This window comes from Nilaparvata lugens, chromosome 6 (assembly GCF_014356525.2).
Source record: "Nilaparvata lugens isolate BPH chromosome 6, ASM1435652v1, whole genome shotgun sequence".
NCBI classification, from domain to species: domain Eukaryota; kingdom Metazoa; phylum Arthropoda; class Insecta; order Hemiptera; family Delphacidae; genus Nilaparvata; species Nilaparvata lugens.
In genome coordinates, this window is record NC_052509.1 from 9,067,139 (window position 1) to 9,091,127 (window position 23,989).

Here is a 23,989-nt window from a genome sequence, read left to right on the forward strand (position 1 = left end):
GCATGTGAGATTATTTGGAGATAATGAAGATAGTATTTCAATAATCATGAGAAACTATGATGAATGATTCTAGTAATAGGGTTCCATAATTATGGTTTCAATCATGATCTTCCCATTCATTCTCCACCTTTTCCTATTTTCATCTTTCTTCGATATTCACCTTTTTCACTCAATACTTCTACCCTTCTACTCCCTCTTATTCTCCTGAATAAGCAGTTGTAACAAATTCGAGTAGTTTATTAAAAAATATTGAGATGTGTTGAAGGTGTTAACATCATCTTCAAAACAAACACAAAATAGAGAGTTGATAATCGATTGATCTTGACTATTTTTTGAGTGAGTGATTAAAAACTATTTTATTCACACTTCTTCAGTAGCTTCTCCATTTTTAACACCATATTCAGACCACTGGATACGTATCCAACCGTGACTACAATTCCTCTATTTCTCTAAAATCCTCAATCTCCAGCCTAAAAAATATATCACAAATTGATCAATTGATCGATAATAAACGTTTATTTTATTATCAAACAATCAATTGCCGAACTCCAGCGAACAATTTGTGTCAATGAGGTCTCAATCGGCTAGCGGTTCAGTAAGCACATGTTTCAAGTCCCCAACTAAGTCCATGTCACTCGGACTTTGGCTTAAAGCCAGGGGAAGCCTGTAAATGATCCATAGATCGTGTCATACTAACTACGTGTCACCTATTGCCTGTACGCTACGTGTCCTATGGCATACTTCTTGTATTATCTATTTTGATTTCTCTCTCTCATGCATCTTTGTCTTATTCTCTCAATTTGTCTGTCACTCTCACTCTCTCTCTGTCTCTTTCTTTCTATTTGTCTGCCACTCTCTCTTTCCCTCTTATTATCTTCCTATTCATTTGTATTTTTCTCTCTTAGCCTCTCTCTCGCTATTTGTCTGTCACTCATTCATCCTCTTTCTTTTTCTCTCTGTCTCTCTCTTCATCTTCTTCTCTTTTTCATATCCATCTCTCATTGTTCCTCAAAGTCCTACCAAACAGGACAAGTCAGGTACATGCTAGTCATAGTAATCTGTCATCAAAAATTCGTTCCTTTTTTAGTATTCTCCAATAGTGTGACGGTATGTTCATTAATACTTTGATCACGATGTGTCATCCGTCGAGTTATGAATTATACTTTGTTGTAAAAACTATAGTTTGGATTGGTATAGTTGTTATGAATCCCAGAAAGATTTGTACTGTTATATTCTATTCATTTGAATATAGAAACGTGAACTATGTTTGTAAGGGGATTTGTTCACTCTCAACGTTTAATTACACCTCAGTTTTAGAGATTGATCACGTTTTGGAACATTCTTTTTGATAATTAGACTTCTACTCAATCTATGAGTTGTCCATTCAATTCAATGATGATAATTCTTCTATGCGAGTTCTAAATGTTCTACTTATTGTGTAAATCACTGATAAGACATGTTGTCACTATTTAGAGTGAGAAGATTTTTCATTGATCATCCTAAATAATTTCTATCCAATATGTTCTCTGTTGAATCACTGTAGATGATACTTCGATTTAACATTAATAAATTAATTAATTTAATTCAATCAATAATTATTTTAATTAACATTGTGAAGAAAAGAAGCTCTGGACATTGTATGTTTCTTGTTCTCTATTGTATTGTAGTGATTTAATTGATGAATTTATAGAGAAATTAATATACATAGGCTAATTATTAGCTATTATCCATGAAAATATTATTTACTCACCCATTGAATGGATATCCGGCGAAGGTGGTATCGTAGTGGTGGTAAACTGAGGGGTAGGGCCACGCCGCCCCTCCTGCTAGGTTTTCTTTCAGTTCTAGGCCAGCCTGTCAAAACGAGAAAAAATAACTATTATTTCTGCAGTCTGTCAAAATATGAAAAATAACTATTATTCCTTGTGATAAGAAATGTTTGTTGACGAGAATACATTGATTTATAGGATTGATGAGATTGATCAGTTATGCACAATAATTCATGAAGTAGTCCGTCATAAAAGTAATAGTCGACAATAATCAAATTGGAAGCAACTTCTTAAAATGATAATAATTTACTTCTAGTGATGGGATAAATCTTGGTTGATGAATGTGTGTATATTGATTCATTCATTCCATGAGATGCATTTATTATCATTCTCTACTACTGTTGAAAATGAAAGAGATACTTCAGTTGCATTCTGAAATTAAACTATTGAAACCATAAATGATACAATCACCCAATACTGCTTTTTCTCTTGATAACAGGAAACTTCTTTATGATTGTTATAATCCTCATTGATTAAGCATACGGCAAATCTGAGAAATAGACTTCTAGAATAAATTCTCGACCAATTAGAAGACAGCGGTTCTTGAAGCTCCGCCTCCTCGTTTCTGATTGGTCGACAATGCTATAACGCATTCTGCTACCTCTAAACTATGTTTCCTCGTTTGAACGGTAGACGGGAATAGATACTGTATTTCGTATTTTAATTGTGTGGAGTATTCCATATTGGATATTGTATACGTCCTGTATTCTTGGATATTTTTTATTCTTGTAAGGCAATAAGGCTCAGAAAACTTAGGAAATATAAGGCTTAGAATATAATAATATCGACGCATCAACTTATCGAGAAATTCATATTTTATAACAATGACATGTTGAATTTTGATAATTTCTCACTATAATCACTACAGTATAACATTACCTATGTAATAACGAATTTGAATGCCTTCATACAAATAATATAATTTTTGATATCTGAGGAAATATCGTTTGAAACTCAATATTCAACAATAAAATCAAGTTTATTCCCTCTGTAGAATGACTCATCTTTTGTATCCATGTCCTTACACAACAAATGAAGTTATCGAGTCAATGACCAACGCGATGCAGTCGGCAACCCGTTATCTTAAATCAAATGCAAGATGCATCTTATCGTCAAATTTTATAGGCACTTCATCAAAAACTGCAATCATCTCCAATCAAAGAATGTCATTCATGAAATTGCATAGCATTATTGGCCACTGTTTTTTCGGCTACAATTTAGTGGTCTAGACGTTTAATGTAACTAGTAAAAGTTACAAAAAATATAATTTTGTCCCACATGTTCAACCAAAGCACATCATAGTTACAGTGACTAACAGTAGTTCCCTGTTATCAATATAATGAACAGTATCGAGTCATTGAATCATTTATTATTGAAATAGTTGAATTTATGTATGCAACTGGAAAGATCTCTTTCAATTTCAACAGTAGTAGTGAACGAAATAAATGCATTTTATCGATGGAGAAAATCGATGTATCAATCAAGATTTCATTCATCACTAGAAATGGTTATAATTTTGGAAATTTGCTTTCAGTTTGACAAAAGTTGGCGATGTAAAATCATTACATCAATTGCAATAAATCATTTACAGTAGCCTATGCAAATTTCAAAATTGCTTCTAGTTCGAGCATAGCATTTTGTCACAATAGATATCGGTAGCTACAGAGTCATGTTTCTACTGATAATCAATAACTTAAATATGAGGATTTCTCAAGTGCTGTAGATCTCAAAATACTATAGTGAGGTCCACGTTATAATGGCAGTGTTTGATAAGCAATAGCATTGCTATCCTTGTCTATCATGCAACAAAGCGGTTAGCGCTATCTCTTTCTTGCTTTGCCCTGTTGCCAGATCGTCTTTCAACAATGTAGAATAAATAATAAATCAACAAAATATTTCATCTCAATTATGAAAATTGATTATGAAGTTATTGAAAAATAGTATTTCTTACTCGATAAAATATAATTAATTATTTTAAACGAGAATGAACAGTTAATATTACATCGATAAACCTGTATCAGATACCGTCTATAGAAGGCATTGACAAGACAACGGCAACTATAACAATGCTATTATAACGTGGATCTCATTAAAGTCCTAATCAAGCCAATAATCAATAACCCAAATATGAGAATTTTTCAAGTACTGTAGATGTCATAAATACTTTAACTCAACTCTCTTATTTATATTTTTATATTTTTTATTTACCTTGTTTAATTTATTATGACGATGCTATGCATTCGTATATAAATGTTTTTCGCAATGAAGAAATCTTGAATCTTGAATCTATTCCTTCAGTCCATACTGAATTATTCAAAATTCCACCAAGATATCTCACTAATATCCTCAGTAGTACACGGACAAAAATAACCTGGAACCCAATTGAATTATGGCGTGAAAACAAACATATCTGGAATTCGATATTATTCCTAAGGCTATGTCGTACTGCCTTTACTAAAATAATGGACTCTATATTATAATAATGTGCATAACTGTGGTAAGATAAGCAACTATGCCAAGAACCCAATACTACATTAGAAACAGAATGCTTTATCCTTATCCTTATCTACTATATTTATCCTTTTCTATGATCCTTATAGTTTATCCTTCTTCCTCTAGTTTAATCGCACTCCTTCTGATTGTTTCTCCTTCTCACCATATTCAACTCAATTAATTATCCTTTTCTTCATCAATAATTTTTAGTGTTTAACCGTTTCCTGCTCCTCTCTATAGATCGTCTATTCTTTTTCTTTCCAACATCTCTTATTTTTTATCGCGTTCCTTCTCAGTGATCCTTAATCCTTCTCCTTCACCCTATTTCTTCTTCCTTCTTCTACCTTCTTCTTCTTCCGTCTTCTCTACTCTTCTCTCAACCATCCTCTCATCTCTTTTTTCTCCTCCTTCTTCTTCTTATTCTTCTTCTTTTTCTTCTTCTTCTTCCTTTTCTCTCCTTATTCTACTACATTCTTCTCCTCTCTCCTCTCTTACATCCTCTCATCCCTCTTTTTCTTCTTCTTATTAATTTTATCACTTTTTCTATTTTATTCTTTTTCTGCATCATCTTCTTCTTCTTCTTCTCCTTTCTTCTTCTTCTTCTACTACTACTACTACTTCTGCATCATCATCATCATCATCATCTCCTTCTTCTTCTTCATAATCTTTTTCTTCCTTTTTTCTTCGTCTCCTTCTTCTTCTTCCTCTCTGCTCTCTCATCTCTTCACTATCCTCTCTCCTATCACTGTTATCCTCACTCCTTTATTCCTTCTCTATCCTTCTATCATCATCTCCTTCTTCTTCTTCTGCATCATCTTCTTCTCCTCTTCTTCTTCTTCTTCGTCTTCTTCTTCTCCTTCTTCTTCTTCTTCTTCTTCATCATCTTTTTCTTCCTTTTTTTTCTTCATTTCCTTCTTCTTCTTCCTCTTTGCTGTCTCATCTCTCTACTATCCTCTCTTTTCTCTATTTATCCTCCCTCCTCCTCTCCTTCTCTATCCTTTCTCCCATCATCTATCCTTCTCCATTTTCTCCATCCTCTATCCTTGCCGTCAATAAAACTAGAACACAGCTCTGCACTGTTATAGGTTCACCCTGAATTATAATATTGTATAGGAAATAACATGCGAACAGGCAATAGCAAGAGGGCGGCTCATGTTTATTAAATACACGATTGTGGCCGTTAGCACCCCGTCTTAGGTTAAGCGACACGTACAGCGGCAGGGTTAGGAAGGGTGACCACTCCGGTAATAAATGTTGCAGCGTCAATAAACACATTCTTGGCGAAGAGATTATTTATTCATAAGTGGTGATGACGACTTTGCAGGTCGGGGTCTTTCTTGCTTTCCCATACCCTCTTTCTCACGTCCTTTCTTTCTGTCTTTCATCACTCTACAAGGATTTGCTTCCCCTTGTTCTTGTTTATATTGTGCCCTCCTTTTTCACCTCTTAATTTTATAATACTTAACATCATTATCTGTTGTCTCCTTTATAATCCACAACTTAAACTAACCTAATGAAAATGAAGTAACAAACTTTCCAAAACTGAAAAATACGCATATTTATATTATTTTTATAGTAGTTTCTCTACCCTACTTACTATTTAGTTTCCCTTCTTATTCAACCTCTTCGCACTTCCTCACTCATATCACCCTACTCTTTTTTCCAACAACAATATTCTAACATTAATGTCAAAAATATGTAGGCTATAATGCAATCCTTATACATCTTTCTAATTTCCTCTGTTTGGCTTAATGATAATTATTATTGATTCAACCCGTTATCTGTTCTTCACTTCTCTTCAAGTCTTTCTCACTAAAATCTATTCATTCATGATCAATAAAGGATAACATTTAGGGTGAGACCATATTAGGAATTTTTCAAGCGTTTTTTCAGACGTCAACCCAATCTGTCAATCAGAGATCTTCCTGCCCTAGAAAAAAACCGTTTGAAAACACCTGACACCTCACAAACGCTTTAAATTATCTAACTCTCATTCTGTTACTTGCGTCGAAGAATCTGTTTATACTCGTAATAAAGGGATTGGTTTGTATCCCTATCATTTGTATCTCCATACTTCTTACTTTTCTTGATTAGAAGTGTAGTAAAATTATTCAGGAAACTTACTATTATCCATCTCTTTCCATATTTCCCTACAATTTCTCCGACTATCCTCATTTTTCTCTCTCTATCATTCCTCTCCTCCTCCATACCCTCAGCCTACCAACTCACATCTTTCTCTCAGTTTCTATCTCCCTCAATTCCCCAAATAACCTCGTTTTGAAGGGAGAGGGAAGTTTGAAAACGGTTAACAACCCTCCTAGTGTTTCTGTAATGTACCGCGACGCATTCCTCCAAGTATTTCAGGTTGGGGAAAATATTTCCCCCTTCCCTTACAGGGGAAAAGGGGTTAAACCCCAATAATTCCGTGCTCAGATCACGAACGACCCGTAGAATAGTGATTTCAACACAAATCCGTCACGTTTTGCCCTCGAAATCGGAATTTTTACAGAATAGTTTGCCTTGGGGAAATAGGAAATTATGCACGGTTTTCACTGGTTTAACCGAGTCGTAACCTTTCGTGTTACAATGGTCGTGGTGAAGTTTTGAATAGAATTATAATATACCAACTAGTGTGAGGTCCACGTTATAATGGCAGTGGATTAGATTAGATTTCACGTTATAATGGCAGTGGATTGAATTAGATTGGATTGGAGTTCTTTATCTACGCTCTCACAATAAGTGAAGAGAGATAGAAGACAGCGTTGCCAATTGTCTGCCTTGCCACTGCCTTGAATAGATACCGGTACATCTAATGTAATAGTAACTGTTTATTCTTGTGTAAAATAATCAATTATATTTCAATCCTCTAAGAAATACCTCAATGATTGATATTAATAAAAACTTAGGTATGTTGCAATAAGTAAAGAGAGATAGGAGAACAGCGTTGCCGATTCTCTGCCTTGCCATTGCCTTGAATAGATATCGGAATATCTGATGTAATATTAAGTGTTCATTCTTGTTTAAAATAATCAATTATATTTCAATTGTCTAGGAAATACTTCAATGATTAAAATTATTAATGAAAACTTAGGTATGTTACAATAAGTAAAGAGAGATGGGAGACAGCGTTGTCGATTGTCTGCCTTGCCTCTGCCTTAAATAGATACCGGTATATCTGATGTAATATTAAGTGTTCATTCTTGTTTATAATAATCAATTATATTTCAATTGTCTGCGAAATACTTCAATGAATAAAATTAATAAAAACTTAGGTATGTTACAATAAGTAAAGAGAGATGGGAGATCAGCGTTGTCGATTGTCTGCCTTGCCTCTGCCTTAAATAGATACCGGTATATCTGATGTAATAGTAACTGTTTTTCTTGTTTAAAATGAGCAATTATATTCAATTATAATATACTTACTATGCTACAATAAGTGGAGAGAGATAGAAGACAGCGTTACCGATTCTTTTCTTTGCCACTTCCTTGAATAGATACTGGTATATCTGATGTGATATCAACTGTTTATTACTGTTTCAAATAATTAATTATATTTCAATCATCTAGGAAATACTTCAATGATGAAAATCAATGAAAACTTAGGTATGTTACGATAACTTTAGAAAGATAGGAAAACAGCGTTGCCGATTGTCTGCCTTGCCACTGCCTTGAATAGATACCGGTATATCTGATGTAATATCAACTGTTTATTCAAGTTTAAATTAATGAATTACATTTCAATCGTCTAGGAAATACTTCAATGATGGAAATCAATGAAAACTTGTATGTTACGATAAGTAAAGAAAGATAGGAAAACAGAGTTGCCGATTGTCTGCCTTTCCGCTGCCTTGAGTAGATACCGGTATATCTGATGTAATAGTAACTGTTCATTCTTGTTTAAAATGAGCAATTATATTTCAATTGTCCAGGAAATACTTCAATGATTGAAATTTATAAAAATATAAAAACTTGTAGTACCCTTTTATTAAAAACTTTTAAATATTTTAACGACTAGTTTCTACCATTGGCATAGCCACCTCTAATACAAGCCCCCCCCACGGCCTACGATATTGCAACGTCGTAGTGTAGGCCTAGAATCTAATACGTGATTGTTGAAAAAGTAAATACTTCAAAAAACACATCGAAATTCATCAAATATAAAGTAACGCGAATAAGCACTTATTTCTTGAATGGAACACATTAGAAAAAATTTGAATCATAAATCATTTATTCATAAAAATCTCAATAAAATTATTTCCAACAATAAAATGTCAGACGCCATGTTGTAAATGTTATAATTAGCTCAATAATTGATACAGTGTAATTTTAGCTACAACGATAAAACGTCATTTTTTAGAAATTTTCCAATTTGTAAAGCGCATTATACTGAATCAATATTGGCTATGAAAATGATTAATTACAAGTATTTGATAACAGTTGCCATTCAATGAGGCAACAAAGGTCGATTCGTCAACAATTAGTTTTGCTGAAATGTCATTACATGACAGTTTGATTTATTGCTTCCCGATAAGAATCAATTTTGTGTTTGCAAATAAATATAGAAGTGAAGAATGTACAGTATAAGATTTATCAACGTTGTAACAAAAATTTTCTGACTTTCTTGAGGAACGAGTTTTCTGATTTTCTTGTTCATAGAATGTTCAAAATGGATTGTTGCTGATTATTTGAAATCCCATGAAATACACGAATCTCCCTCTCAAATTGACATTCCAATGACAATTCTTCTATAAATTCAAGATGCATTGATAAAATGTTTACGATTTCCTACAATTGTCAATTATGTCAATCACAGTGGAGTCAACGTTAAAATGGCAGTATATGTGTTGCTATCCTTGTCTATCATATTCGACAACGCAGATAGCGCTATCCTTTTCTAGCTCACAAACTAGCTGATCTATCAAATGCATTCGACTCGGTTAATACAGATATTTTTAATGGAAAAGTTGAAGCTTTATGGTCTTGAGGGTCCGGTGCTTAAGTGGTTTGAGTCTTACTTTGAGAATCGATTTCGGAAGGTTGTAATAGAGTCTCACCCATGTGTTTATAGCTCTAAATGTTTAAAAACAAGAAGCGGAGTACCCCAAGGATCTGTTCTGGAACCCTTGCTTTTTATCTTATACATGAATGATTTACCTTCTTATCCCGAGCCAGCTCACTGTGTTCTATAAGCAGATGATGAGATAATGCAATGGTATTGCTATCCTTGTCTATCATTCAACAAAGCGGATAGCGCTATCTCTTACCCGCTTTGCTCTGTTGCCAGATCATCTTTTAACAATGTAGAATCGATAATTAATTAACAAAATATTTCATCCTTATTTTTAAAATTTATTATGACATTATTGAAAAATATAATTTCTTGCTTAATAAAATCTAATTGATTATTTTAAATGAGAAAGAACAGTCAATATTACATCAATAAACCTGTATCAGCTATCGTCTATAGAAGGCATTGACAAGACGAGGATAGGCAACATTGATCTTCTATCTTTCTCTACTGTCATTATAACGTGGACCTCACTGTATACACTTGTTAAGACGTTCTAAAGGACCAACGTCCAACACACGTTCAAACCCATGCTTTACAAAAGGGATTGGAATGGCTACACACACACACAAAATATACATTCACTTACACAAACAAACTACACAGTAACACACACACACACAATATGTATTCACTCACACACACACATCACTAACGAGCCTTTTCAAATTCGCCTGATGCTTACAACAAAATAAATAAACCGGGGCACCTTCTGATGATCTGAAGTCACATTGTGTGGACTTGACTACGCTTTGAGTCACATTGTAAGGACTTTGTAAGAAGTGGCGAGTGAAGGTGTTTGTGTTGTGTAGGGAGTATATAATATATATTGTATATATAGATATACTAGTGTGTTGTAGAATGTATATTGTGGGCCAGTGTCGGACAAGTGAGTTGCGGGTAACGGCCGGACTTATAATGGGTTATAATTAATGACTTCTAGGCGGTAGCTATAACAGGAAAATATGTGGAAAGGAGTTGGGCAGGAGAGGATCGAGGATGAGGATAGGAGAAGGTTGAGAATAGGAAAAAGGAGAGGAAGGATTAGAATGGAAGGATGAGGAGGAAAGAAGGATCGTTGAATGGAAGAGCGGAAGTAAACAGGGAGAATAAAGTGGAGAGAGAAGGAGAATGATGTGTTGGAAGATGATGAAGTTACAAGCTAGATGAGATGGAAAGGAGATGGAAGGAAGAGGAACGAAGGTAGATGTAGGCGAAGGATGAGAAGGAGAAGAAAGGATCTGGAAGAGCGGGTGTAAACAGTGAGAATGAAAGAGAAACAAGTGGAGGGAGAAGGAGAATGATGTATTGAAAGATGATGAATGTGATAAATACAAGAAGGGGATGAGGAGACAAGTTGAGAAGGAGATGAATGAAAGTAGAGGTGGGAGAAAGTTGAAGATGAAAAGAAGGGAAGATAAATGATGACAATGAATGGATGAGAAGGGAATGGGTAGTAAGAGAAGGGGAAGTGAACAGGAGGAGGAAACAGGGTGAGTCAAGAGAAGAAAATGTGGAAGAAGATGAAAAGGAGAGATGCGAGGATAGAGGTAGAAGAATGTTGAGGATAGGAGAAAAGGGGGGGGGGAATTGATAAGAAAATGAGGACGTTAAGAGTTTCAAAATGAGTATAATTTGTGGATTTTTGTGTAATTTTTAATATTTTTTGTGATTGTTAAGGAAGATGTTTGTTTGGATTTGTATTTTGAAATTAATTAATCTGATAAATTCTAAATTATTGTAGTACATACATTTTTTGGACTCAAAATAGTGTGTGAATAAAGTTATCATTTACATAACCTCTAGACTGTGTAATCCAAATTAAGGTTTGAATAAGTTTTGAGCGAATGTCTGTTGTTTTTACCTCCATTGTATCTATTGTCCATAAATAAATGAAATGGATTGGTAAGAGAAGAAGAATTGAAGAGGGAAAACGAAAAGTGGTAGCTACAAGAGAAGAGAATGTATGAAAGGAGAGGAGAAGAATGAATGGGGAAGGAGGTTGAAAAGAAGCAGTGGAGGAGAAGGTTGAGAATATGAGAGAGAGAAGAATATAAGGAGCAGAAAGAAGGGGTTACACATGGAAAACAAAGTAGAAATGAGTGGAAGGGAAAGATGATACGTTAAAATATGGGAGATGATGAATGATATGGAATAAGGAGTGAAGAAGAATAGGGTGTAGGGGAGATAAATTGAGACATGAAATCGTTTATGAAGAAGTAGAGAAGTAACAATATTATTGGAAAATAATTGAAAAATTGAAGGAAGATGGAATAAAGTAGATATGAACCAATGAAGAGGAGAAGAAGTAAAGGGGAGGAAAGATATCTAGGAGAAGAAGAGGGAAAAGAAGGAGAAGGAAGAAAAGGTGGGAGGGGCAGACAAAGACAATGAAGCAGAAGAATACTACAAAGGAAAACCAAAAATCCATTGAAATACATGATTATGACGCAGAAAAAGAAAGGAAATACTTGATAACGGAGGACGTAACAAAAAATATGGAGACTACAGTACTGAGAAAAAGAGAAAGAAAAGTCAGATTACCATGTATAGATAGGATAAGAGAAAGAACTAAGGAGGAAGAAAAATGAATATGGAAGAAGTGATAAAATATATAGAGATCACATGAGAGAATGAAAAGTAAGAATCGACGAGAAGAATATGTAAGGAAAATAAAGAATAACATAACCGGAGTAGAAGAAGATATTGAAAGAGAAGCTTATAATAGGTTATAATTAATGACACCTATGTGGTAGCAACAACAGAAGATGGGGTAAGACGTGAAAGGACAAGGAAAGAACTAGAAGAGACGACAAAAAAACAGGAGAAAGGAGAATGAACATAATGGAAGCAGACTTTTCAACATCCACCAGTCTCTCTTCAAAAGAAGACATCTACCAACTGCATATAAAGACGTTAGATGTGGGCATTGTGCTACTAATTATATCAATGTTGAACTTAAGTCATATTTCATCTCAGGACACTGTCAGGGTTTGCCTTTTGCGGTCTCTCTCAAGCTTTACAATCGTTTCTCTCACTCTATTTTATTCAAATTTGAATAGTTTCTCTCTGTCTAACGCACAAGATAGTTCAACCACCCATTCCTCCACAACAGAATCATATTTTCATGATTTTTCTCGCTCCATCTTATTAAATCTCAGTAGTTTATCTCTATGTAACGCTTAGAATAGTTGAACTATCCATCCCTCTTCAAGAGAATAATATTTTCATCATTTTTCTCGCTCCATCTTATTGAAATCTCAATAGTTTGTCTCTATTTAACGCGCAAGGTAGTTCAACCATCATCCCACCTCAAGAGAATAATATTTTCATCATTTTCCTCGCTTCATCTTATTGAAATCCTGATCTTTTTCTCTCTATCCAATGCTCAAGATAGTCTATTTATCCATCCCACCTCAACAGAATAATAGTTTTATCATTTTTCTCACTTCATCTTATAGATATCTCAATAGTTCCTCTATTTCTATCGGAATCGTAGATCATTCGTATATCTCACTCCCACTCACGTCTATATATCTCTTATCACACTCTAAATTCCCTTATAATCTTATTATCGTTCCTCTCTATCTATTAGTATGATAGTTCATCTCCTTTACTCACGTCTTTATAGAAATCTCATCTCACTCTAAATTTTTATGATTTTCTCTCGCTCGATCCCACTGAAATCTATATCGATCCTCTCTCTCTATCAGTATGTAAGTTCATCTACATATCTCTCCTCAACTCGCGTGTTTATAGATATCTTATCTCACTCTTAATTTTTATGATTTTCTCTCGCTCGATCTCACTGAAATCTATATAGTTCCTCTCTATTTATCAGTATGATAGTTCATCTACATATCTCACCTCCACTCAAGTCTTTGTAGATCTCTTATCTCACTCCAAATTTTCATGACCCCTTCTCTCGCTCGATCTTACTAGAATCTATATAGTTTCTCTCTATCTATGAGTATAATAGTTCAACTACATTTATCTCTTTTCCACTCACTTCTCTATGAATTTACTTTCTCACTTGTATTCATCCACCTTTCTATCACTTCATTTCTCTTACTGCTCCTTAACAACTATGACAACTCAATCTAGTTTCAGTGTATTGTGGTGAGTTGTCATTGTGGCTGAAGAATGTCGATTTTTTAAAGACGTTCTTCTTTGAGAGGAGGAGGAATGTGCAGGAGGAGGTGTTGTAGAGAATATTATAAAGAAGGAAGGAGGAAGAAAACAGATGATGGAGAGAGATAAAAGAAGAAAATACGAAGGAGACGAGTGAACGAGGACCATCTCGTGTTTTCTAATATCCTAATGATGTAATAGTGATTAATAGATGTTAGTCATATGCTTACTGGAACATATATGTTTGAAAAAAAGTATAAAATAACAAACTCATTTCTGTACTTGTGAGAATACTTGAGGACTGAAAATTCTGTGAATTGAAGAACTACAAGACTTAACCTATTTTGGTCTATGTGTTATCTAAATCTGGGAAAGGAATAGCACAACATTACCTTCTTTTCCCTCTCCCTATCATCTTGATGATGAACATAATTATTGTATAAATCAAGAAAAGAATTATTGTAACTGTTTCAGTTCTAAATGAAGACACCTCCAGTTTACAATCTTTGTTCATAATTTATATAAAGTTAATTTTCAATAACTTAATATGGCGCAGTCGGTAGGACTTAACACATAGAATACACGGTTATAATAAGCGTCAAGTATTTCTGTTCAACATGAAGGTTTTGGATGTCAAATTTTCAAAAGGCTTTTGTCTTTGAGAGGAGAAATAATGTGCTGGAGAAGGAGGTGTAAAGAAAATGATGAAGAAAGTGTGGTAAAGAGGGGGATGAGTAGAAGGGAGAGATCAGAGTTAGAAAGAAATAGGTAAGAAGAAGATGAAGGAGAACAAAATGGAGGAGAATTGAAAAAGGACTATCTCGTATTTCATAATATCCTGACAATTTGGAATATTTTCAAAACTTCAAGTTTAGCATTTTAATTCAATTTGAAGGCTTTTTGGTTTCTCACTCTTCCTTTGTACCTGATCTACTTTAAAAGATTGATGTATATGTTATTGAACAATCTTTAGCGAGTTCTCACTTTTGACTTACAGAAGGCGAAAGTCATTTTCTGTCTGTTTGTATGTTCAGCAGTAACTTTAGAAAGAATTGATCAATCATATTGATCATAATTTGGCATTACCCATTAACACGTCTAACATTCGTTTTTGTGGGTTACAGTTCTTCTTCAAGATAAAGGCTAAAGTCTATTTTCTGATGAGAAATAGTTCAGGACGTCATGTGTGGATGGAATAATATCTATTCAGATAATAAACGTTTGTTATATGGGGCTCACCTGTAAAACTATTGGCATAAGGAAATAGATAGATAGAGAATTTATCGGTATTCAAAACAAGAAACTTTATTGTCTGGAGAATTATATAAACCGTCGTAAAAGATGCTGTAGAATAATATTGTTTCGTAAAAAATCATAACAGAATGTCTAGTCTTGTTCTGCCTTTACCCTCATAATACTCTTCCATAACTGAATCAATAATTCGCGCATATCTCTCAACTATGTGACCTTGAGAAATCTCACTCATGTCAGACAGCCGTTAAACTGTTGAAGCACAATTTTTCCAACATTTTATCTCCAAGTTTTGACCATTTAAACGTCAGATATGCATTCATTTTATCGTGTAGAACTAATGAAAGCCTACCTCAGGTTTGATTGCTCTACCAGTTTAATTTATTCATCCTCCACATCGGCGGGAATTTGAATTTAAAATCAGATATAAACATGTCATATTTGTAAACATACACGGATGTTGGGATGAAGATGAGGAAGAAGTAAAGGAGTCGGATGAGGAGGAGGAGGAGGAGGATGTGAAGGGTGAGGAGGTGGAGGAGAAGGAGAAGGTGGATGTGGAGGGTGAGGAGGAGGAGAAGGATGAGGAGGGGTAGGAGGATGAGGAGGAGATGAAGAAGGAATAAGTAATGACAGACAATGAAAAAAATTATGCAGGAAATAAATGTCTTAATTCAAGTTCTCACCCGTATCTTAGTTTAGACTCCCCACTGTTTAAAGGGTTGTCATCAAATTAGACGAAAATGTTACATTAGATACATGCGATAAAACAGGTCTACCAGAACAGGGAAATATTATGTTCCCAACACAATTTGTCCCTGATCGTTTTATAGATGTTGTCTTTGAGACAACACATAAATTATTGAAAACTTTGAATTTTTACATGTTTTGGGATGGTTTTATAGTTTATGTGTGATGAAGAGGTGTCTCCTAACAATGCTGGGTCTATTTGGGGTTTCTGTGTAAGATTTACGATTTATATTATGAATTTGAACTATTTTTATGATAAACGTCATCACTCTGAAATGTTGAGTCGAATTTTCACATCAAAATCCAAATGATGAACAATGAAGTTGAAATTTTCAGTGACTTACGATCAATTCAAACAATCTATTAACAACTGGCCTGTGCTCCGCAAAGGTGAACAGGAATAAGTAATGAAAGTAAGTAATATAGTGAGTAAGTAAGTAATGTGGTAAGTAAGTAATATAGTAAGTAAGTAATGGAAGTAAGAATAAGTAGTAAGTAATGTAGTAAGTAAGTAAGTGAGTAATATAGTAAGTAAGTAATGAAAGTAAGAATAAGTAATAAGTAATATAGCTTAAAGAAATTGACAAACTTAAAACTTGACGTACTGAATTCCTAGAGAATTTGAAATAGGCCTATAACCATCCACGGAAAATTAAGAATCTATCTGCAAAATTTAAAGATAATCAGTCCAGTAGTTCAGACGTTATGTTGCGTCATTAATGAATTTCCTATCCACTACGTGTATAAGGCAACTCTTTCCTTTATTATATTGTAGATGTCAGTATTAATTTCAATTCTTATTTAGAACGTTTTAGCATGTTACCTTAGAGAAACTATAGGTTAAGAAAATACTTGAACAATATCTTACGCTATTGTTTCTCTATGATAATATTTTAAGGTGCGTACAGATATACGCGCCGCGAACATGAGCAATTCACTTTTAATCAGCTGATGACAAGCTTTTTATATCTGTATCTTACCGTTTCTGTAAAAATACGGATATAGTCAGCTGATTGAAAGTGAATTGCTCATGTTCGCGGCGCGTATATCTGTACGCACCTTTAGAAGTAGTTTGACTGTTATGACGTTAAAAATTCGTCAATCTTTTATGTGGTTGGTCACAGTTTTTCTTCATCACGCGCTTTATACTATTTTAATTGAATCAACTTCTTTCCATGAACCCTCAACTATCTACATTAATTTTTTAAGAGGGGACTGGACATTCAATTGTGTTGACTAGTTGAAAAATTGTGCATTATTCTTTTCATGAACTCCCACCACAATTTTCAACAAGCTTTCTATATCTGTATCTTACCGTTTCTGTAAAAATACAGTTACAGTCAGCTGATTAAAAGTGAATTGCTCATGTTCGCGGCGCGTAAATCTGTACGCACCTTTACTCACTCCTGGATAACTTGGAATGCATGATAAAGGAAAATTGGAAGACAAATGAATAGATACACTCACAAATAAAGACAAATCCAGATGTAAATTTTGTTGGAAGATGTAGCATATATCTGATTACTTCAAATCTACTTCATCTAACTCCATTTCAAAACTGAGTAACTTATCTGGTTCAGTACTAAATCTATACAATACACCTTCATAACGTCAGATGAATTTGCACTCCAAAATCCTGTATCTGAACATAATATGAGAAGTGCACTTGTGTGCTATATTGAGATTAGAATCTAAGTTTAAGCATTCCTTATACATAATATTAATGCTTTCCATATAGCCAACTCTGACAGTTTAATGTGGATATAATGCATTGTTGATTTAAATTACGAATATTAAATTCATCCTCTTGAATCTCTGACACGTTGGACCTCTACATGTATGATACACAACAAATCGTAGTTTCTGCTTGTCACCGGCTTGACAACATAAGTTATTCATGTTGAGGCATGCTTGGAGCAACATGACGCGGCACATGTTACTTGAAATGTCAACATGGAGGGATGCGATATGTTGCACAAGTAACATAAGTCTTTACTTTTGTGACAGTGTTACTGCAAATCAAGGTGTAACGTATATGTGGACATATAATAATACATGCGACATTTCAGAGACAATGTATTGTTTAGTAGTCACCTAAAATAACACATTTCCAGCGCTGGAATGTCTATCAAATGTAAGCGAAATACACAACATATTCCACATGACAACGCGTTATAGAAGCTGGTAAATTCTAAATGATATATTAGGTACTGGAGAGCAGGACACATCTTCTATTTTATCAGACCATTGAGAGATGTGTGGGAATTTTGCATGACTTGGAACAAAATTCGCTTGTAATGAGGAAGCAAAAGCCTTTTGATGGATTTAAATGCTGAACTTGATGTTTCAAAAGTATTTCAAGCCACTAAGATAGTCTTGAAAATATTCTAAATCTTGTAAAATCTATTTGTATGTGAAAAATACACCTTCATAGCCGATGATTTCATAGAAATCTCATCTCAACGTACACTTATTTTCCAGTTTTTTTGTAACTACCACATTTCATCATTTCCAAGCTCTCTCTCTTGATTTCTAAACTGCTCACCTCATTTTCGATCGTTCCTATAGTTTCATCCAATTTTCACAACACTCTGTTCTCTTTCCAGACATTATCTTCAAAGCTTGCCCAATCCCAAACCAAATTTTTGTCTCTCCATAAATATTTACACAATCTCTAACCCAATTCGTAGTTTTCATCAGTACTATAATTTATCAGTTTTCAAAGTTTAGTGCATCTTATCTGGGCTACTAAATACGACGCTAAACTGTTATGGTTCATGACAAAGTTCCAGAATAATATTTTCGAAAGCCATCTGCTTCAGTAAACGTACTGAAAAGTGGACTATACTCCCAGGTCTGGTCAAGTAATGTTTATTCAGTTGTTCTCTTGCTATCTCACTCTGTCTCTCTTTCATCCAAGTCTCTCTCTCAATCACTCTCTCTTTATCTCTTTATCTTTCTCTCTCTTTCTTTCTCTCAGTCACTCTCTCTCTCTCTCTTTGATAGAGAGTTAGTGGGAATGATTTGGTAGAGAGTTAGTGGGAAGGATACTTCGAATATTCTTTCCGAAGAATGGACATTGATATGTCCAAAGCTCCGCCAATTTATGTAGATGCATAACAATATTATCTATTTTATCTTATCTATCTTATAGCTATTACAAATTGTTTTTTTTTTCATATTATATACAGCTCAATAATTAATTTCTTAATTTATATTTTGTAAATTCATCCATAATTTTGCTGTATTGTAAGCTATTGTATATAAGTGTATAAGCCAGTATATATTGTAATCTACATAAATAAAGTACTCAATCAATCAATCAATCAATCTCTCTCTCACTATCTATCTATCTATCTATCTCTCTCTCTCTCCTCTCTCTCTCTCCCGGTCGTGTGTTGATGGGGAGGATATTTTATATCCTTCTTAAAAATTCGACAATTATTTGTTGAAACACCGCCGATTTATGAAGTTACATTACAATTTTATACTATCGTTACTCTAATTGCATTTAATCTTTATTCTCATTGATTAATTATCTCTACTTTGTAAAATTCGTTGAATAATTAGCATTACCGTCATTTAATGTAAATTAGTGTATAAGCCAATAAAATATTGTAATATACATAAATAAAGAAATCGAATCTAATCTCTCTCTCTCTCACACTCTCTCTCTCACACTCCCTCTCACTCACTCTCTCTCTCTATTCTATCTTCTCTCTATCAGGCATGTATAGGCATATAATCAATCAATCTGTTTCTCTCTCTTTCGGACGATTCACTGCCGATAGACAGTCTCTGTCGCATACAAAGTAGTCCAGTTTATGATTCACCGCGGCCATAACTCATTCATCATTCATCGGATAAACAATGAATTGAGTCTGCTTTTCAATCTGTGATTTGGTTTTGAGTCTCTGGCAGAATTGAAGAAGCCACACACGTGTTCTCCATTTAGATAGTTTGAGACGCAATAACCGATAATTCCTAAACAAAAATTACCTACTCTGTATTTCCTCTTTTGACTGATAAATTTCATGACAAAACAATAAAATCAACAGATCTTTTTCTAAACTCCCACTTTTCCAGATCTTCATTTTTTGTAAATACTGTATTTACAGAATAGACTTCCTTATCACCAGTATTCTATTGGTCTGGAGGAAATAAGTAAGTGATAATTTCAAAACAAATAACACTTTCTGCCTTCCATCTGTCATGAAGTCTTAATTAATAAATAAATATTGGAACAAAGTTTCACTTCTGCATCATTATTATTGACTTTGAGAAAATTGCTCCATTATCATAAATATTGAAACCAGATGGACTCTCTTATCAATATTCTACTGATCTATTCGAAATCTAGGATGATTTCAAAACCAATTAATCTGTCTTCGATATTGAAATTCATTTTTGTAAATATTGAAACAAAGTATTCCATCAGCAATATTATTATTGATTATGAGGGAATGACTTCATTCTCATAAATATTGGAACCAAATAGTCTCTCTTATCTATTGATCTACTTGAAATCTACGATGATTCCAAAACCAAATAATCTGTCTTCAATCTTTCAAGTGGTATTCATTTTCGTAAATATTGGAACAAAGTAGGCTATCTCATCTGGCATATTATATCATTGATTACAATGGAATTGCTCAATTTTTATAAATATTGGGAAAAGCAGATGCCTGAAGTTGGAAATTGGGTCTCTATTTATATGAATAATATTGATCATGAAACTACTGACCAAACACTTTCATCTTTCCATGATGACCGATGATAAACGCAATTGGTGTTGATAAGATAATGCCCTGACTTGGCTTCTGGCTTCATTTCTGTAAATATTGAAACAAAGATGACTCTCTTTTTCTAATAATTGTTTTGGCCAGTTTGGATAAAATCGTTTCATTTCCGTAAATATTGAAACAAAGAAGACCTCATTATATTTCAAATGTGCCAGATGCCCAACTATAGCTGCGTTTTCGTTTATGCATAAATGCCATCGTCGACCACGACAGGGAGAGAATCTCATTTTGGGTAGATTTCAATTTGTCTACATAACCTAAAAGATTATGTTCAATTATGCTTTAACCGGGGAGTTTGAGTGTATACTTTGTTATACTTTTCTTGATGGCATTTCTCTTAATGTTTAAATGTTTGAATATTTAAATGTTAATATGTTTATATGTTGCGCATTTACGGCGAAACGCGGTAATAGATTTTCATGAAATTTGACAGGTGAGTTCTTTTTTTAATTGCGCGTCGACTTATATACAAGGTTTTTGGAAATTTTGCATTTCAAGGATAATATAAAAGGAAAAAGGAGCCTCCTTCATACGCCAATATTAGAGTAAAAATCAGACTATAGAATTATTCACCATAAATCAGCTGACAAGTGATTACACAGATGTGTGGAGAAGTCAGTATATTGCTGTATTTCCATAAGGTCTAACTTATATAGATTCAATCAGGTACTTGTGGATGAGAATACCACGTGAGGTCTACTGTTCACAGAACTACTAGTATGCAAACGGCCCTTAGTATTGAAAACTATTAACTAAAATTCACTAGACTAGTAGTTCTGTGAACAGTAGACCTCACGCAGTATTCTCATCCACAAGTATCTGATTGAAACTATAGACCTTATGGAAATACAGCAATAGACTGGCTTCTCCACACATCTGTGTGATCACTTGTCAGCTGATTTATGATGAATAATTCTATAGTTTGAGTTTTACTCTAATATTGGCGTATGAAGGAAGAGCCTTTTCCTTCTATATTATCCTTGAAATGCAAAATTTCCAAAAACCTTGTATATACGTCGACGCGCAATTAAAAAAGGAACATAGCTGTCAAATTTCATGAGAATCCATTACCGCGTTTCGCCGTAAATGCGCAACATATAAACATATTAACATTTGAATATTCAAACATTAAACATTAAGAGAAATGCCAAACCGTCGACTTCAATCTTAGACCTCACTTCGCTCGGTCAACTAGATTTAATAATAGAGATGATTGAATTTGTCTACTCACAGGCGACGCGTAGAACGGACTCTGCTCAGCTCCTAGACCAGGTAGGTAGGCGGCCATGCCTTCGTGGTAGGGGGCGCTGTACATCCCTAGGCCAGGGAGAGCGGCAGCACTGGAGGCTGCCAGCCTCTGGTAGCCGAGGAGGTCGTACTGGCAGGAGCAGATGGTCTGCCCCGTCAGGGGGTCGAAGAGGGGCCGGCCGGTGTCGCAGCAGCGGGGGGGTCCTCCGCCCCCGGGGGTGGGTGGCAGAGGGGGGCCCCCTGAAGGCGGACTGGGAGAGCCCGGGGAGCTTGGGGGTGGTCGGATGCTGCCGGGCGGGCTAGCGGGGGCGGCGCTTGACTGGAAACATAGAGAAAAGAGAAGAAAGATTAGTCATATTTTGTAAAATATTTTAGTATTTCGTACATCTAAATTGATTTTCTACTCTAAAAAAGTTCTCAAGTAATGGTAATTCTAGTGGTTTTTGACATTATTTGTGATATATGATTCATTTAGGGCCGTTTGCACAGCCAAAGCCTAAACTGAATTTAATCAGCTGGTGTCTTAAACTCAAAATGAATCATATAACGAACGAGACTTGTCACATTTTGTAAAAAAAATTAATTATGAATAGGTAGTATTTTAGTATCACTTCAACCAAATTAATTTTCTTCTTTAAAAATTCCTCAATTGATGTTATTTTTGTAGAATTTGAGTGGTTTTTGACATTATTTGTAATATAATATGATTCATTTAGGGACGTTTGCACAGCCAAAGCTTAACTGAATTTAATCAGCTGGTGGCACTCAAAATGAATCATATACTATAACAAACGAGACTTGATACGGATTTAAAATCCAGTTTAAAATTTGGTTTCAACTGTCACTTTGCAAATGGCCCTTGAAGTATTAAGCCAAACTTCAAAATTCAAAATTCTCAAATCATTATTCCTGGACCGAAAATCAATCAACATTTTCAAATCATTATTCCAGAACCGATAAGCAAGTGACGAAGCAGTGTGTGATTTCATAAACTTAACCTTTGGACCACATAAACATTTTATTTAAATTTTTGGAGAGAAATAGTACAGGCTCAGACTAGTTTTTCCTTCAATGTCATAACCAAATTATGATTATAGTGTTTTATACAATGGATGAATGAATTTCAAATACATAGATATAATATGTATAGATTAATCAGTCAATATTATAATTACTAGACTAGTAATTTTATTGTTAACTTCGATTTTTTTGTAGCTTTGATTATTAGTAAATAAATTTTTTATATTGTCTAACAGCTGATACTCTCACTCAGCGGTCAGGTTTTGCCCTTGCTGGGTGGTGCCATGTAATTTTAATTTATTTGTAAAATAGCATAATATATTATTATAATCTAGAATATTTCTTTTGTAAGTTTTTTATTTTGTATTTTGTTTTTATGGGCAATAAAGATGTTTAAAAAAAAAAAAAAAATATGCAAGAATCTTTACTTCATTAATTATTGTCAAAACAGGAAAATTGTCCTTCAATCATTATTGTCCTTCTGAACAGGAAGAAAGTTGTATACTCTCAAGTTTTCCATTCTATTATTCAAATAATTTGTATGAGAGTTGAGGAGAACGAGAAAGTAACGAAAAGTAACGATTTATCTGCTATAGGAGTCTTTCTGTAGTATTTACAAAAGGACAATACAATGTAGTATTTCAGGGTTGATATTGGTATGATTTTTTCTCTACAGAGCGAAATCACAAATTACACAACTCCTTATCGAGTTCTGATATTCTAAAATGCATCAAATAATGTTCAGAAAGCACTTTGTATTATTCATTCTAAAATACGTAATAGATTATAAAAAATCTGTCGTGGCGCACTCACACAACTTTCCTTGCGGTTATGAAAATTGATCAACTGACGCTAGTGTTAACGCGCATCTACTATTCAAACATCTAAGCCAGCTGGTGACAGGACAATAACGCTGCAGACACATGAAGTCTGCTATCTCTTCATAGTGAATGATTTAATAGAATCAACAGTTTGCAAATTGAATAATCTCATTTCCTCAAACTTCGAGCTTCTTTTCAATTTTAGGTGGAAATGTTACTGAACATTAATGTAGAGATTTTTATGCTCAATCTTTTCCACTTGATACTTTTTGTTCAAATTGTATCTGAAGCCTGATAATTAGGAGTCTAAAATCAAACTATGCATAGATTGGGCGGAGCTCCTGGGATTTTTACAGATATAGGACTTGGGCAGTTGATAGAGCTTATCAATGACTTATTACAAGTACCTATAGTACCTACAAGTACCTAGTATAGTACCTATGGTAATAGGGCAAGGAAAGTAAAAATATATCTATATACGAACAAATCAAGCTTTATCCACTCACTCACACTGATTCCCAACAAACATAATTTCAAATCACCATCTCAGTTTGTTTCTCTACGCACAACATAACG

At 34.2% G+C, this 23,989-nt stretch overlaps 1 protein-coding gene across 2 annotated transcripts in view; it reads right to left on the minus strand.

The window, feature by feature from the left end:
* LOC111049886 (homeobox protein araucan) overlaps positions 1–23,989 on the minus strand; it is a 183,729-nt gene that overhangs the window by 75,134 nt on the left and 84,606 nt on the right. For both annotated transcript variants that reach the window (XM_039430068.1, XM_039430067.1), the window contains exons 2-3: positions 21,556–21,891; positions 1,751–1,854 (exon numbers count right to left, since the gene is read on the minus strand). In XM_039430068.1, the coding sequence (XP_039286002.1) occupies positions 1,751–1,854; positions 21,556–21,891 (440 nt within the window). The remainder of the gene's footprint in view (positions 1–1,750; positions 1,855–21,555; positions 21,892–23,989) is intronic.